The sequence below is a fragment of the Panthera uncia genome, chromosome X (assembly GCF_023721935.1).
Source record: "Panthera uncia isolate 11264 chromosome X, Puncia_PCG_1.0, whole genome shotgun sequence".
Lineage (NCBI taxonomy): Eukaryota > Metazoa > Chordata > Mammalia > Carnivora > Felidae > Panthera > Panthera uncia.
Window position 1 is genome coordinate 6526850 of NC_064817.1, and position 14155 is coordinate 6541004.

Here is a 14155-nt window from a genome sequence, read left to right on the forward strand (position 1 = left end):
AAGGGAGGAGTGAATGGCTGGACCGGGGTTTTCTGGTTTTCGTTCGTTTATTTATCGCACTATGGATGTATAGTTTGCGCCGTGTCCCCAACACAGATACAACAATGGACAAGCCACTTGTGGACATAGAGTGGACACAGAGTCTGGACATCTGGCCATGGCATGCAAACCACACAACAGGATCTCCACCCTCCCAGCCCCATTTATGGACTAGACACTATACACACACATACAGTCATCACACGCACACTCATGTTATCAGGATGTGACAGGTATGGCGATGGGGGAATGCCTGGGAGGTACGCCTAGCCCAGACCTAGGAAATCAGGGAAGGCTTCCCGAAGGAGGATGTGAATACTGACTCTGGAAGGTCAATAGGAGATTGGCGGGTGTGGGAAGGACAGTGCTGGCTGAGGTGGCACAGAGAGGAGAGCCTGGTGTGCTCCATCCAGGAACATGGTGTGGGCAGTGTGGCGGTTAGCGATGGAGAGAGCTGAGGCTGGAAAGGTATGAGGGGCCAGCTGTTCGGGTCTGCTGCCTGCTAAGGATTCAGGCGTTCTCCTGAGAACAGGGGGCGGCTTTCGGTGTAACAGGAGAAGAGCAGGGAAGGGTGAGCCGTGTCGCAGGTGTGCGGACGCCTTCGGGGTTGATGCAGGTGGGGAGGTGGTATTGAGATAAAGATCTAGTAATAGTTTGCAAAGTGTAGCGGCCTGAAAGTCTTCCCTGCCTCTGTAAAAGACTCTAGAATGGGTTATTCTGAAAGGAGACCCAAAGGTAGGCTTCCGTGGCCCACCGCACACTCTCTGTTCAATCTCACTTCCATCGGACTTCAAAGCAGATCCACACGGTCCCTTATCCGTAATTTTAAAAATCCGGGAAAGTCCTAATAGGTGAGATTTTCCAAGTTTGGTTCCCGTTTGGTGGCAAAACGGTACTTAAACGATGAGGCTGGTATAGTCATTATGCCTCCATTTTCTCTGAATCGTCAGGTTGGCCTGAGACAGGTTAATAATGTGTGTGATCCCAGCCTCGTGCCCCAGAAGCCGCTGAGGGGGTTGCGTCATTTACAGGGCACAGGTACCGTGTTTCTAGACTTTGGAAGGGGTGAATTCTGAAAGCTGCTTGGCCCCGGTGGCTTGTGGTGACCTAAGACCTGCCTGACCGTCAGTCCTGCGGGATTTAAGGCACGCAGGCGGCACGGATCGTTGTCCTCTGCTTGTCACCAGCCTGGGCGCTGCTTGCCCACGCTGTAAGTGCTCAGGAGACCCGACAATCGATGAAAGAAACTTTCTCTACGTGTTCCTTCTGCTGCATGTTCATCTCCTGGTCCGGCCGCGCCTCTGCGCTGGCCCCGGGCCCCGTGTTCTCCTGCATCATCACAGGGCGACTCCTCTAAGTGGCTCTCGCTGCTTCTTCCAGGCACCTTGGCTGGGGTCATCGATCTCGCCGTCGACTGGATGACCGACTTGAAGGAGGGGGTCTGTCTGTCTGCCTTCTGGTACAGCCACGAGCAGTGCTGCTGGACGTCCAACGAGACCACTTTTGAGGACAGGGACAAGTGTCCCCTGTGGCAGAAATGGTCGGAGCTGCTGGTGAACCAGTCAGAGGTGCGTTTCTGGGGAGGGTCCTGGCTGGGAGCGGCCGCTGTTCCACGGGCGCTTGGGAACCTGGGCCTTCTGTGACTGTCTGTACTTTTACCTCCAAGTGTCTGTTCCGGCAGCCGTCGGTGCTCAATACCAGTGCGGCTTGGCTTTTCCCAGCTCTGATGTGCAAACCGAAGTTGGGAAAGCCTTCCGTACCGATTCGTGTGCATGGTATACGTAGGTGTTCGTAAAAGCCTTGTTATTTTTCTTAGCGAGAGTGGTCTGTTGATCGTGCTGCAGAATTAGGGTTGCTTTTTATACCTTCTAATAAAAGAAGTTATCTTTTTTTTTTTTAACAATACCAGCTTCAGTGAGATATAATTTACCACCCATATGGCTTGCCCATTGAAAGCGTGCAGCCCACTGGGTTTTAGAATATCCGCAGTGTTGTGCTGCATTAACCACAAAATAATTTCACGACATCTTCATCATCCCCAAGGAAACCCTGCACCCCTTAGCAGTCCCCCCCCATTCCTCCCAGCCCTCCAGTCAGAAGCAACCACTCCACTGACCTTTCTGTCTCTAAGTGGAATCGTACAATACGTGGACCTTCGTGTCCGACTTCCTTTGCTTGTATGAGGGTTTCAGGGCATCCGCCTCCTCGCCCGGTTTTGATTGCAGCCACCCTAGCAGGTGTGAAGTGCTATCTTGGTGGGGTTCAAGTTCTCGTCTTCCAGTGCGGTTCACGAGTGCATCGCAGAGGGTGCTTCTGGGCCTTCTCTGATGGGAGTGTCCCGGCACAGGGGACTTAGAGCTTCAGATCTGTATGCCTGTGTCACTGACAGATCGGAAACCCAGGTCAGGGGGCGCTGGGTCGGCAAGATTCACGTTAGGGGTAACTCGGGGACGTTCAAGCTAGAACTATTTTTGGAAGATGGATGTGATTTATCCCTTTTCTCCCCCCCAACCCCCTCCCCCCCCACCATGTACTTGCCACAGCTGAAGCGATGTGGAATGCACTTGGCCATTTTGCTAAACCTCCTTCTCAGCAGAATTGAAAATTAATTCCTTCCAATCTGAGAGGTAGACAGGGATCTTGAAATCTCACACGTTCTCAGTGCTCTCCATGACGTCCAAAAATAAATTCTCTCCTTGGGTTGATGGGAGTGGGCAGGCAATATTGGCTGGACACCGTATTTTATTTCTTCTCTCCTCCTTGCAATATGTTTTTTTTTGGGAAATATGGCCGTCTATCTTTTCATCCGTTTCTAAGATTTATGCTTTGATTCAAAGAATGACTGTTACCAAGAGTGAGAAGTTATTTTTGGTCTCAAAAAAGCACATTTTTAAGTGGGTGAAATGTATTCTTCGGTCCGATTTCTCTTGCCTCGGGTGTGAATATATGGGATTGTAAAGGCCAGAACGGTCTCCTGGAACGTGGTTTTGCATTTAATAGGCGCACATGCGGCCGTATCTGTGGCCTGACTCCTAGGTGACCTCGCTTTCCTTCGCCCCTCACTTGAGTGATCCAGATGGTGGCAAGAAGCTGAGGCCGAGAGAAATGTCTCCACCCGGCCAACCAGGTCCTCAGCATCAAAGACCCCAGACCGTGTGTTTGGTTCAGAAAGCCAGCCTTCATTCATCAGATAATTTGGAATAAATGGTTCAAGGAGTTATTCTGAAGGAGATGAACATGCATTTTCCCCTCTAAAAGCGCCTGGAGAGCGTGTCGCAGCGCACTTTGCTGGGCCCCACCTCGGGTGTGTGTGACCCGGCGGCCCCGGGGCGCGGCCTGAGAACCAGCATCCCGCACGCGGGCTCAGGTGATGTGGATGCTGCGGGTCAGGGGACCACAGCCGGGTGGCTGCATCCTGCAACATCGGACGTGGCCTCCGTGAAAGCCCAGGGAGGCCGGTCCCCCGCCGCCGCCAGACAGAGCCTCCGGGGTCGCCAGGGCAGACTTCTGGGCGTCCCGCCTTCCCCTACCCGTGGCGGGCGAGGGGGAAGGCCCCGTGACCTTGGCGGTTCCCCGAGTGCTGAGGGTTTTGCCCCGTGGAAGGTGTGTGGGCACAGCTCCTGGACGAACGCCCGGTGCCGTGTTTGTGTGTACCTGCCGTAGCAATGGCAACAGCTGATAAAACCAACGCGGGCCTTTTTGTAGACACGGGACCGGCTGGGAAGCTGGCCGATGCCTTCGAAGCTCCCGCTGTGCCCTCTGCACGGAGGGGGCGGGCGGGCGCGGCGCTCAGGTTGGTGACGGCTCATCTTTCTTTCTTGTTTTGTGTCTGTCGTCTAGGGCGCCAGTGCTTACATTCTGAATTACCTAATGTACATCCTGTGGGCATTGCTGTTTGCGTTTTTGGCCGTCTCCCTGGTGCGCGTGTTTGCACCATACGCCTGTGGCTCGGGTATACCAGAGGTGAGTGCTGGCAGGATTTCTTCTGTGCCGATAATAAGCCTAGCAAACACTTACGTAGCACCTAGGTGCCAAGCATGTGATCTCTGTTAACTCATTTAGTCCTCACGGTGAGACGAGGAGGTAAGGTCTGCTGTTTTGCCCTTGAGAGTTAAAGAAACTGAAGCGCAGAGAGGTTAAGTAACTTGCCTGAGGTCACGAAGCTGGTTAGCAGCAAGTTGAACCCAGCTGTCTGGCTTGGGGATTTATGCTCTATATTCAGGATTTATGCTCCATTGCTTCTCAGATGATTAAATTCTTGTCTTTGCAAGCCAGGCATAACTCTCACAGCCTGTGGAATCAGAGTTAATTAACCACATACATAAGTGTGGCACTTCAGAAACTTGTAAGTGCACCTGTGACGTAATGTGAGCAAAGACGGCGATGGACGTTTGTTACTCAGAAAGTTCACTGATGAGTCAACTCTCTTGTGGGTCAACTCCCTTGCCCTGTTTTGCTCTTCTGGTGACACGGTAATAGCGATCCTTAAAAAGCTTAAGTCCACATTCAGCGCATGCGCCGTGAACGCACCCTTGTGGGCTCAGAGTTCTTACGTCTTTTTGCATTTTCGTGTAACCAAAGTGTAAGGGAAGTGACCTCATCGATCAGGAGGGATGCTTGAGATTAAACTTCCCACCTAGGAGGATCTGCTGGCTAGAATAATGAGAGTCGGGCTAATTCCCCAAAAGCCCAGATGCTGAAAATTTTGGCCAGAAATAAGTTCACCAGTTCTTATGTTATCACTACCATCGATGCAGTTCCGTTTTCCTTCAGGCTGGTGCTTCGGCAACGCCCCTAGGTGGTGGGGATGGTGAGTTTAAAGATGTGACCGATGATGGCAACAGCCCCACGTTGGTCCCTGCTCCCCTGCGCCCACGTTCTTTGCTGGTATTTGCCAGCACTGCCGCTGTTCCGGGCGGATCACGGAAAGGGCTGGAGTAATTGAGAGACTGCCGAAAGAAAAGCGCGACATCGTCCCGTTCCGGGAAAGAGAGAGAGAAGAAAAAGACCTGATGCGTCATGTTGACTTTTTGACGGTTTGTATTAACACGTTACCGCAGGAACCTGAAAGGCAATCCAGTCGTGCTGCAGCGCGACACGGGCGTCCCTACGGCTCACGGGGCCGTGCGGAATCGCACAAGAGCAACCACAGCGCTCGTGGGGAAGATGGCTCCAGGAGCACAACACGCAGAAACTCCGTCAGCGACACATACAGAAAAGACAGAAACCCAGTCGAAACAGTAGCCCGGCTTACACGTGTTAAATGGTTAAGAAATCTGTACTCGCCACTGAGCGTGTGACCTGGTAGACGTTGGAGGCACGTGCCGCGTGTGTTTTGTGCGCTCCCGCCGCGTTTCTCCCAGCTGAAATTGTGCATAAACAGACGCGCCGTTTGCATTGTGCTCAAGTTCTTCCCTAATGCATGAGTCACGTTGGAACAAATTTGTGTTTTCAAAACAAGCGCTGTGACCGAACCGACTGTGTTGTATTTGGTGTCTAAGAGCTGACGCACCCCAGATGACAGAAAGAGCAGACTGGTGTCGGCCTCTCAGTTTTATGATCCCACTGCCCGATGGTAGGCTGTTTGGTTTTTTTTTGTTTTTTGGGGTTTTTTTTTTGACCCAAGTCGCCTTTCCAAAATGAGCAGGTGGCCAACGGGGAATTGGAAAATTTCAGGCGGCAACAACCGGGGACACACGGCTCAGCTTGCGAACTTGTAGACAGGCAGGGGGCTTGGAGGTGAGCTCTGTCTGTGAGGGGCCGCCTGCACTTGGTCTTGTCCAAAGCGGGCATCTATTTGTGACAGCTGAACCGGAAAGGAGTTAAGTCCTGAGTCGGGCATCACGTTTCCTATGTGGCAAACGTGCAAGGCACACACTGGTGTGGATGCAACGCACAAAGGCAGTGTCGAGTGAAGAAAGGGGCAGTAGTATATCTGAAGTGTGATTCTATTTCTGCGAAGTCCGCAAACGGCCACAACGGAGCCGCACCCTGTTTAGTGACACACACGTACGCGGATGGTATAAAGGAAGGCAAGGAAACGATCGATTGGGCTCGGGAAGGAGGAAGGTTCCACCGAGGAAACAAACACGGGGCTTTCGTGGGTACCCATTCTTCTATCTGAAATGCGGGTACGTGGGTGCTTGTTTTATTAATATGCTTTTGAGTCATATGTAACATGTAACAGATTGGTTTCTCAATTTATGAAAGAGCTCACAATGATCTTTGAAAGTACCACGAAGCCAAGGGCGGCTGTCTAATGAAGTTTCGGTCACCATGACTCAGTAGTAGCAAAATTTTCACTGTTCTCACACTAGAGCTTGAAATTCCTAACCTCGGGGTGCAGTACCTACTCCAGCTCTTGGAGGAAAGGGGCAGAGGAGAAAGGAAATGTAAATGGTTCATGCTGGAAAAGAACCTCCTAGTCAAGACCCAAGTGACTACATAAACTGACTTCACTCACAGTGAGATACGAGGCCGCGCGCCCTCATTTTAGCAAAGAGACTAACTGCTCAGAATGGACATTCCTTTGGAAACCTTTTTTGCAATGCAAATGTACAGAACATTTATTTTGTCTAACACGTGCTCTTGTATAAGGCACATTGAAAAGTGCACACTAGTTCTTGGGGTTCCGGTGTCCCTCCTCTGCCTGCTTTGTCCGTAGGACCACCGTTGACTCCGGAAGAAATCATGTCCTTTTAAAAGTTGCTTTGAATTGATGTTTCAGCCCATTGCAAAGCGCGAACGCGCACACCAACGTTCATTTACCAGAAAGGTTTTACAGTCAACACCGGCAAGTCCCAGAACCACTGCAATACATCTCGTTAAAGCCCCACTGGATTCGGTCTCTATTAATTCATATTAAGCAAGTGATTACTTTTTGGCATTTACTGGGAATGAATTTGCTTTCTTTAGTTCCTAATTTGATCGTGACAATTTTATAAAATCATTTTAGAGAATTACAAAATACCTATTACATTGTTCAATTCACCGCATGTCACGGCTGGCGGAGGCTCAGGTAATTTAGATGCTTGTAATTTTCTAAATGGTGTTACACTCTTAAACTGTACCCTAGGGTCCAAATCGACATTAACTAACTGACAAAAAATTATAGATAATTTTATTCGAGGCAACACAAAAGGGCAGGACTGCGGCAGGCATAATAAAACATCCCTTAAATAAAGGGATCTGAGATCCCCTGGGCGCGGGCTCACACAGGCCGACCACCACTAGTTAAAGACCACCTTAACCACCGCTAGTCTGTCTGCCATTAGTGAAAGGCTAGTTCAAGAAACACTGTCTGATGGTATCGCCAGAACACCCCACTCGTGCTTTTTCGGGTGCGTGCTTGCACGCTCGCTCGCTTGGTCTGTCTGCGTGAATTAAGTGTTCCATTTGTCCACCTTTAAAATTTTGAGGATTAGCTCACTTCGCACCCCCCCCCCATCGCCAAAGGTGACGTGGTGCCAGAGAATGGGGACCATCCCTTGAATACGGAGAAATGGGCTGCATTTTTGAATCACCCGGGGAGGCTGTAAAAATCCCCAGGCCCAGAATACACCGCATCAAACTGCATCATACTTGACCAACTGCATCAAATCTCCAGGGGGAGAGCCGGTCCTCACTGGTTTCGAGCGCCAAGCTCAAGAAGGACTGTGATAGCTATTTGAGAAATTAATTTCTTGGCATAGCAATGTCCACCGGGAGGCACTTGGAAGATATGCCAATATCCTGACACTGACAAGAGATAACATTGTCCCGTTATGTATTTATGCGATGGGAAAAACAGAAATTGACCATGGATGTCATTGGCTGACTCACTTATTGCAGACTTGTGAATTGCCAACTCAGACAGTAAACATTCACTCCATTTCAGCCAGTTGTAGGAGAAGTTGAAGGTAAAAGATTACTTACCCATTGGTGATGCTTCTGGATCCAAAGAATAGGGATTTGGGATAAGGAGGACTCCAATATATGAAATTAATCACTGAGATTGGCACCCAGTTGAATTCTAAAAGCGTAAGGCAAACCGCACCTTTAGCAGGAAAGCCATTATTTGGCTTTTATTTGGCCTTTTAAAATGCGGTAGATCTGAAAAAGGAGCAAGATTACTCTACCTGTAGTCCCAGAGTCCTTTTCAGTATGAGGGGGCAGGATTCTATGGAAGGCAAGGAGTCACTCTGAATGTAGTCACCATTACGTCCCCTGGAGACGTGTTATTAGAATGTTGAGCATCATCTTTTTCTGACATCGTATTAAGAATATTTTCAAACATTCAGAAAAGTTGAAATAATTGGGCAGTAAACCCCCATGCCCCTGGCCTGCTGCAGGGGTTAGCAGACTTTTCCAGTAAAAGGGCAGGGAATCCATATTTTAGGCTTTGTGAACCGAGAGGGAAAATCTAGCAACTGTTGTCAGTAAAAGGTTAGTAGTCTGGTTTACACATTCCATTTAAAAATGTTAAAGCACTCTGAGTTCGTGGGTCATACAGAAATAGGCAGTGCGCTGGATGTAGCCAATGGGCCGCAGTTTGCAGACCCCGACCTATGGTTCAGTTGCCATTTTGTTCTATTTGCTTTGTCACACAGTTAGCCAGCTTTCTGTCTCTTTATCTTGGATGTCCCTCAATAATAAAAGATTAAGAGTTAAAATCAATAGCTACACGTCTCTCTTCAACACAACGGAGGATAACGTGAACAGGGTTAAAATGCCGTAAAGAAAATGAGACCCTGATAATCGCTCCTTCAGTTCTCATTATGGTCTCTTATTACTTTAGAAAGTCTCCAGATTTGTTATGCGTTGAATGGTTTCAAGTTATCATTAGTAAAAAAAAATTATATACTATTACAAATTCTGTTAATATGAAATCCTAGCCAAATCCAGAACGAAAGTAGCGTGTCCTTGGTATGATCACGTGAATCTAGTGGGGGGCAGGGGGGACTTGTCACTTTCCTCGCTGTGGCATTGAAGCGGCTCATTCCACCTCGTTCTCTGTGCTCTGTTTCAGATAAAGACCATTTTGAGCGGCTTCATCATCAGGGGCTACTTGGGGAAGTGGACCCTGCTGATCAAGACTGTCACCCTGGTCCTAGTGGTGTCCTCGGGCCTGAGCCTCGGGAAAGAAGGACCGCTGGTGCACGTGGCCTGTTGCTGTGGCAACTTCTTCAGCAGCCTTTTTTCCAAGTACAGCAAGAACGAGGGCAAGAGGCGTGAGGTGAGCAGGCTCCCCCCGACCCCCGTCCACGGTGACAGCCTCTTCTGGAGGTCCTGGCCCCGTGTCCCCTGCGCACGCGTGTTTGCATGACAGGTCTCGGGACCTACGTGGCGCTCTTTGCCTTACAGGTGCTCTCGGCTGCCGCCGCTGCTGGAGTTTCCGTTGCCTTTGGGGCTCCAATAGGAGGTGTGCTTTTCAGCCTCGAGGAGGTGAGACGGGGCGGGATCTGTGGCCTGAGAGGTCAGGGGTGCGGAGGGCCGGCACGGCAGTCGGCTCTCAGGGCTGTGTTCCAAGGGGTATTGACCGCAGCTCATCAAGAAGTCCTAGTTCTTGCCGTTAAATACCTGTTTTCAAGTATTAATTTCAGAAATTGCCGGTGTAATTTTTTTTTTTGTTTGAAGTTGGCAGTCTTTCTCATAACCAACCTAGTGGGGCATTTCTGGTTGTGGCAAGCTGAATGGATCAATTCCAGGGGTCAGCAAATGTTCTGTGCAAAGGGCCAGAGAGCGACTATTCTAGGCTTTGGGGGGTCTTACAGTCCCGGTTGGAACCTGTCAGCTTTGTCATTGTAGCGGGGAAGCGGCCACAGACAGCACTCATGTGAATGGGCATGGCCGCCTTCCAGTAAAACTTGCCTTATGGATGCCGGAGTGTGGATTTTATATGATTTTCACGTGTCACAAAATATTGTTTTTCCTTTTGAATATTTCAAATATCACAAGATGGTTCTCCCCCCTCCCCCCCCCCCCACCCCCGCAAGCATTTAAAAATGTAAAAACCATTCTTAACTCCTGTGTCCTACAAGTACGTTTGCTGGGGCAGGGTTTTCCAACCATCGACCTGTTCTGTTGTCTGTAGAGTCAAATCCGGGGCTTTATGTGCCTTTAGGAGGGTCTTGGTGACATAAACAGAAGTATAATGAAATATTTCCATTTCTCGTAAAAAATAGCTCAAACACATCGTGACCAGCATCGATTCCACTTTAGACACACAGTCCTTTAAATACCTCCGTTCGTGCATCTTGGTCCTAATTGAACCTAGCTTGAGGAAGCGAGTACTGCCCATCTTCGGTCTGGGTGTGACCGTGACACTAAGCGCCAGCGGGTGGCTGCGGGTCGGAGGCTGGGGCTTTGTGCAGCCCTTTCTTCAGCCGGTCTCTAACTTTCTGCTTGTCCGTCCCAGGTCAGTTACTACTTTCCCCTGAAGACCTTGTGGAGGTCCTTTTTCGCGGCCCTGGTGGCGGCCTTCACGCTGCGATCCATCAATCCCTTTGGGAACAGCCGCCTTGTTCTCTTTTACGTGGAGTATCACACGCCCTGGTACATGGCCGAGCTCTTCCCCTTCATCCTGCTCGGGGTCTTTGGGGGCTTGTGGGGAACGCTCTTCATCCGCGGCAACATCGCCTGGTGCAGGAGGCGCAAGACCACCAAGCTGGGGAAGTACCCGGTGCTGGAGGTCATCGTGGTGACCGCCGTCACCGCCATCATCGCCTACCCGAACCCGTACACGCGCCGGAGCACGAGCGAGCTCATTTCCGAGCTGTTCAATGACTGCGGGGCCCTCGAGTCCTCCCAGCTGTGTGACTACATCAACGACCCGAACATGACGCGGCCCGTGGACGACATCCCGGACCGGCCGGCCGGGGTGGGGGTTTACACAGCCATGTGGCAGCTGGCCCTGGCACTGGTCTTCAAAATCGTCATTACCATCTTTACCTTCGGCATGAAGGTGAGTGAACGGGGGAAGGAAGATGTGGGGGCATCTCCCGTCCTTCTGGGGATAGCGCCCTGCTCGCCAAAATGAACTCAGGATGGGGGCGCCTGGAGGGCTCAGTCGGTTAAGGGTCCAACTCTGGACTGTGGCTCAGGTCACGATCTCACCGTTCCTGAGTTCGAGCTCCACACTGACGGCGCAGAGCCTGCTTGGGATCCTTTCTCTCTCTCTCTCTCTCTCTCTCTCTCTCTCTCTGCCCCTCCCCCACTTGTGCGTGCCCTCTCGTACTCTCTCTCTCAAAGTACATAAGTAAACTTCAGAAAAATACCAAAAAAATAAAATCGTGATGGGAAGGGAAAGGGGAACTGACCTTTATTGACCGTTCTCTCGTGCCGGGCACTTGAAGTTCTTTTAATCCATAAGAAGCAATGCTTTTGATAAACCAGCCTGTGAAACAGAGATTTTAATCCCTTTACAAGTGAAGGAGCTAAGGCTCAGAGTATGTCGTTCATACGGAGATGTGGACAGCTCGAGGAATTTTCATAAAACGCACGCTTGTGTCATGAGCACCCAGGACCAGAAGCCAAACGTTTCGAACCCTGCAGAGCCCCTGTAGTGTTCATTACTGTTGCTTTCTGTGTGAGACTTTTAGGATTTGTTTCTTTTTACAAAGTCTAAGAAACTGGGTACTTGAGTGTGTAATGGTCAAATGTGAACCTGAATTTTTGCCTTAAGAACAAGGATGGGTGGACTTTATTAAACGGCCAACTGTCTCTGACGCGTCTCCTAGCAAATGGATTATTTGCGCATCTGAGAAAGACGTTTGCGGCCTCTTCCGGTGCCTGCTGGGAGAAGTCTCCTTGGCAGTTACGGCGAGTTAAATGCCTAGGATCGGGGGCGGCTCAGAAAGGAAGTTTCTTCAGGAACATCCCAAACTCTAGAAATCGTACTCGAGGATCCAGACTTACCTGGTGTGTGGGAGGGAGCATCAAGGCGACTCCCGGTCGGGATTGCCAAGCACGTGACGTCTCCGCGAACACGGAGAGTCAGGCGTGTTCTGTTGCGCGCGTCTGATCACGCGATAAAACGCATTTCCACACGGCAAAACGTGAAGCACACTACCACCGACATCTCCCAGTTTACTGCCAGTTTGCGTCGTCTGTTTCTTTGCTGCCTTTCACCTGGCTCGGCCCGTGAAAAGCTTCGCAAGGCGCAGGGCAGCTGCTCCGAGCTGCTTTGTGTGACCTGTGAATGGCCGCGCGCCCTTCTTTTCCATTCTCATGCTGGGGCTTGACATTTCATTTCAAAAGCTAATCTGAATGGCGCGCAAGGAGAGAGAGAAAGTGGGGAGTATCTCAAGTGGCCGATGCTCACTTTGAATGTCATTTGCAGCGGGGCTTGTCATTCTTTAATGCGCAGCAGGGGAACCAGGCCTGCTTCCCGGGGAGAGGAGACGCAAGTGTAAAAGTGCGTCCTGTCCAAGTCGCAGTAGCTGGGCCTGACTCAGCGGGTGAAATCACTCGTCCCGCCTTTTGCCAGCTGACCCCTGTTGGGAAGCGTTGCACCTCCTCTGAAGACTGAGGCAAAATGCAAGCTTGTTGAGGGGGGGAGCGCTCACTGGGAGTGGGGTGTGGACACGCGGACTCCTCCACTCATGCTTCTTTTCCCTGTGTTCCCCCCTCCCCCGGAGATCCCGTCGGGTCTCTTCATCCCCAGCATGGCTGTGGGCGCCATGGCGGGCAGGATGGTGGGAATCGGTGTGGAGCAGCTGGCTTACCATCACCACGACTGGATCGTCTTCAGGAACTGGTGCAGGCCCGGAGCGGACTGCGTCACCCCCGGACTTTACGCGATGGTGGGAGCCGCCGCCTGCCTAGGTACAGCCCCCGGGGGGATGGTGCGGGCTGCACGGAGCGCACGGGCTGCTGTGGCTCCGGGCACCGGCGAGAAGGAAGGCGGGGACTCGGGTGCTGGCATTCTCAGGATAGGCAAGCTCGCGTTGCCGTCACAAGGAAAGCCCTAAATCTCCGTGGCTTAGCGCACCAAGGCGTGTATCTCACTCGGGATGTGCAGTCGACTCTTGTATATTGTGCACGAGTATCCTTTCCTTTCCGCGGTCTATTTAGTGCCATGTTTTGGCGTTTTTATGCTTTCGGTTAATGATTTTGCTGTTTTAAATGGCCTCCAGCCACAGTGCTGTCTGGTGACCCGAAGCACAGGAAGGCTGGGACGTGGCTTGCAGAGAAAATAGGGGTGTGGAGATCTCCCTTCGGGCACGAGTTACGGTGCTCTTGGCTGTGAGTTCAATGTTAACGAGTCATCTACACGTCCTAGATAAGGTGTCTTTAAACAGAAATGCACATAAAATAAGGTTCGGTGTTGATTGGTTCACAAAAATGTTGTGACCAGAAACTCGCAGAAACCTAACCTTACGTTTCCCATAGGGCAGTGATTGAGTGTTTGCTCATACAGTGTTCGTGGCAACTTTATAGATCATAGCCACCACGAACAGTGAGAACTCTGTGTGAGTGTGTGTGTGTGTGTGAGTGTGTGTGTGATGTGACTTATTAGAGGGCTTTTCTCCACTCCATCATGCAGGGCCCAGGGTGATGGAGTCTCCATCTTGCAGCTGTACCATCTAGAAGAGTGGTTTTCGCCTGGGGCCATCTGTGTCTCTCAAGAGCCCTGGACAACGGAGTCCTTTCCGGTTGTCACACCTACGGGGGCGGTGCTACTAGCATCTAGTGGGCGGTGGCCAGGGGTGCTGCTAAACATTCCAGGGTACACAGTGCAGCCCCCACATCAAAGAAAGATCCAGCCCCAAGTGTTCCTAGTGCTGAGCTCGAGAAAGCCCAGTGTAAGCTCATTGGGTGATTAGTAGGAGTTGGTATGGAGTCTCCTTTTAAATACCGAGGGACACAGAGTTGGGTCCCTCTCCTGTCTGCAGCTCCTGCGAATCTCTACAATTTTCTAGCTCGTGGGGTTGTGGAAGAGAGCCACATTGGCTGTGTCAGAAACCTGCATAGCCCACATAGGATCCCCTTCCCAAAGAGCCAGGCACGTGGTCTTGGGTAGACAGACAACCCTGTTGTCCCTCACCGAAGAAAAGCCCTCCCTGCCCCCGCCCCCCCCCCCCGCCCCCCGCCCCCCCCCTTTCTGACACAGCCAATGTGGCTCTCTTCCACAACC

At 51.1% G+C, this 14155-nt stretch overlaps 1 protein-coding gene across 1 annotated transcript in view; it reads left to right on the forward strand.

Annotated features, from left to right (window-relative positions):
- CLCN4 (chloride voltage-gated channel 4) overlaps window positions 1–14155 on the forward strand; it is a 60308-nt gene that overhangs the window by 31243 nt on the left and 14910 nt on the right. Inside the window, exons 5-10 of the mRNA XM_049643414.1 lie at window positions 1420–1607; window positions 3880–4002; window positions 9047–9253; window positions 9382–9462; window positions 10436–10981; window positions 12657–12843. Coding sequence (XP_049499371.1) covers window positions 1420–1607; window positions 3880–4002; window positions 9047–9253; window positions 9382–9462; window positions 10436–10981; window positions 12657–12843 — 1332 coding nt within the window. The remainder of the gene's footprint in view (window positions 1–1419; window positions 1608–3879; window positions 4003–9046; window positions 9254–9381; window positions 9463–10435; window positions 10982–12656; window positions 12844–14155) is intronic.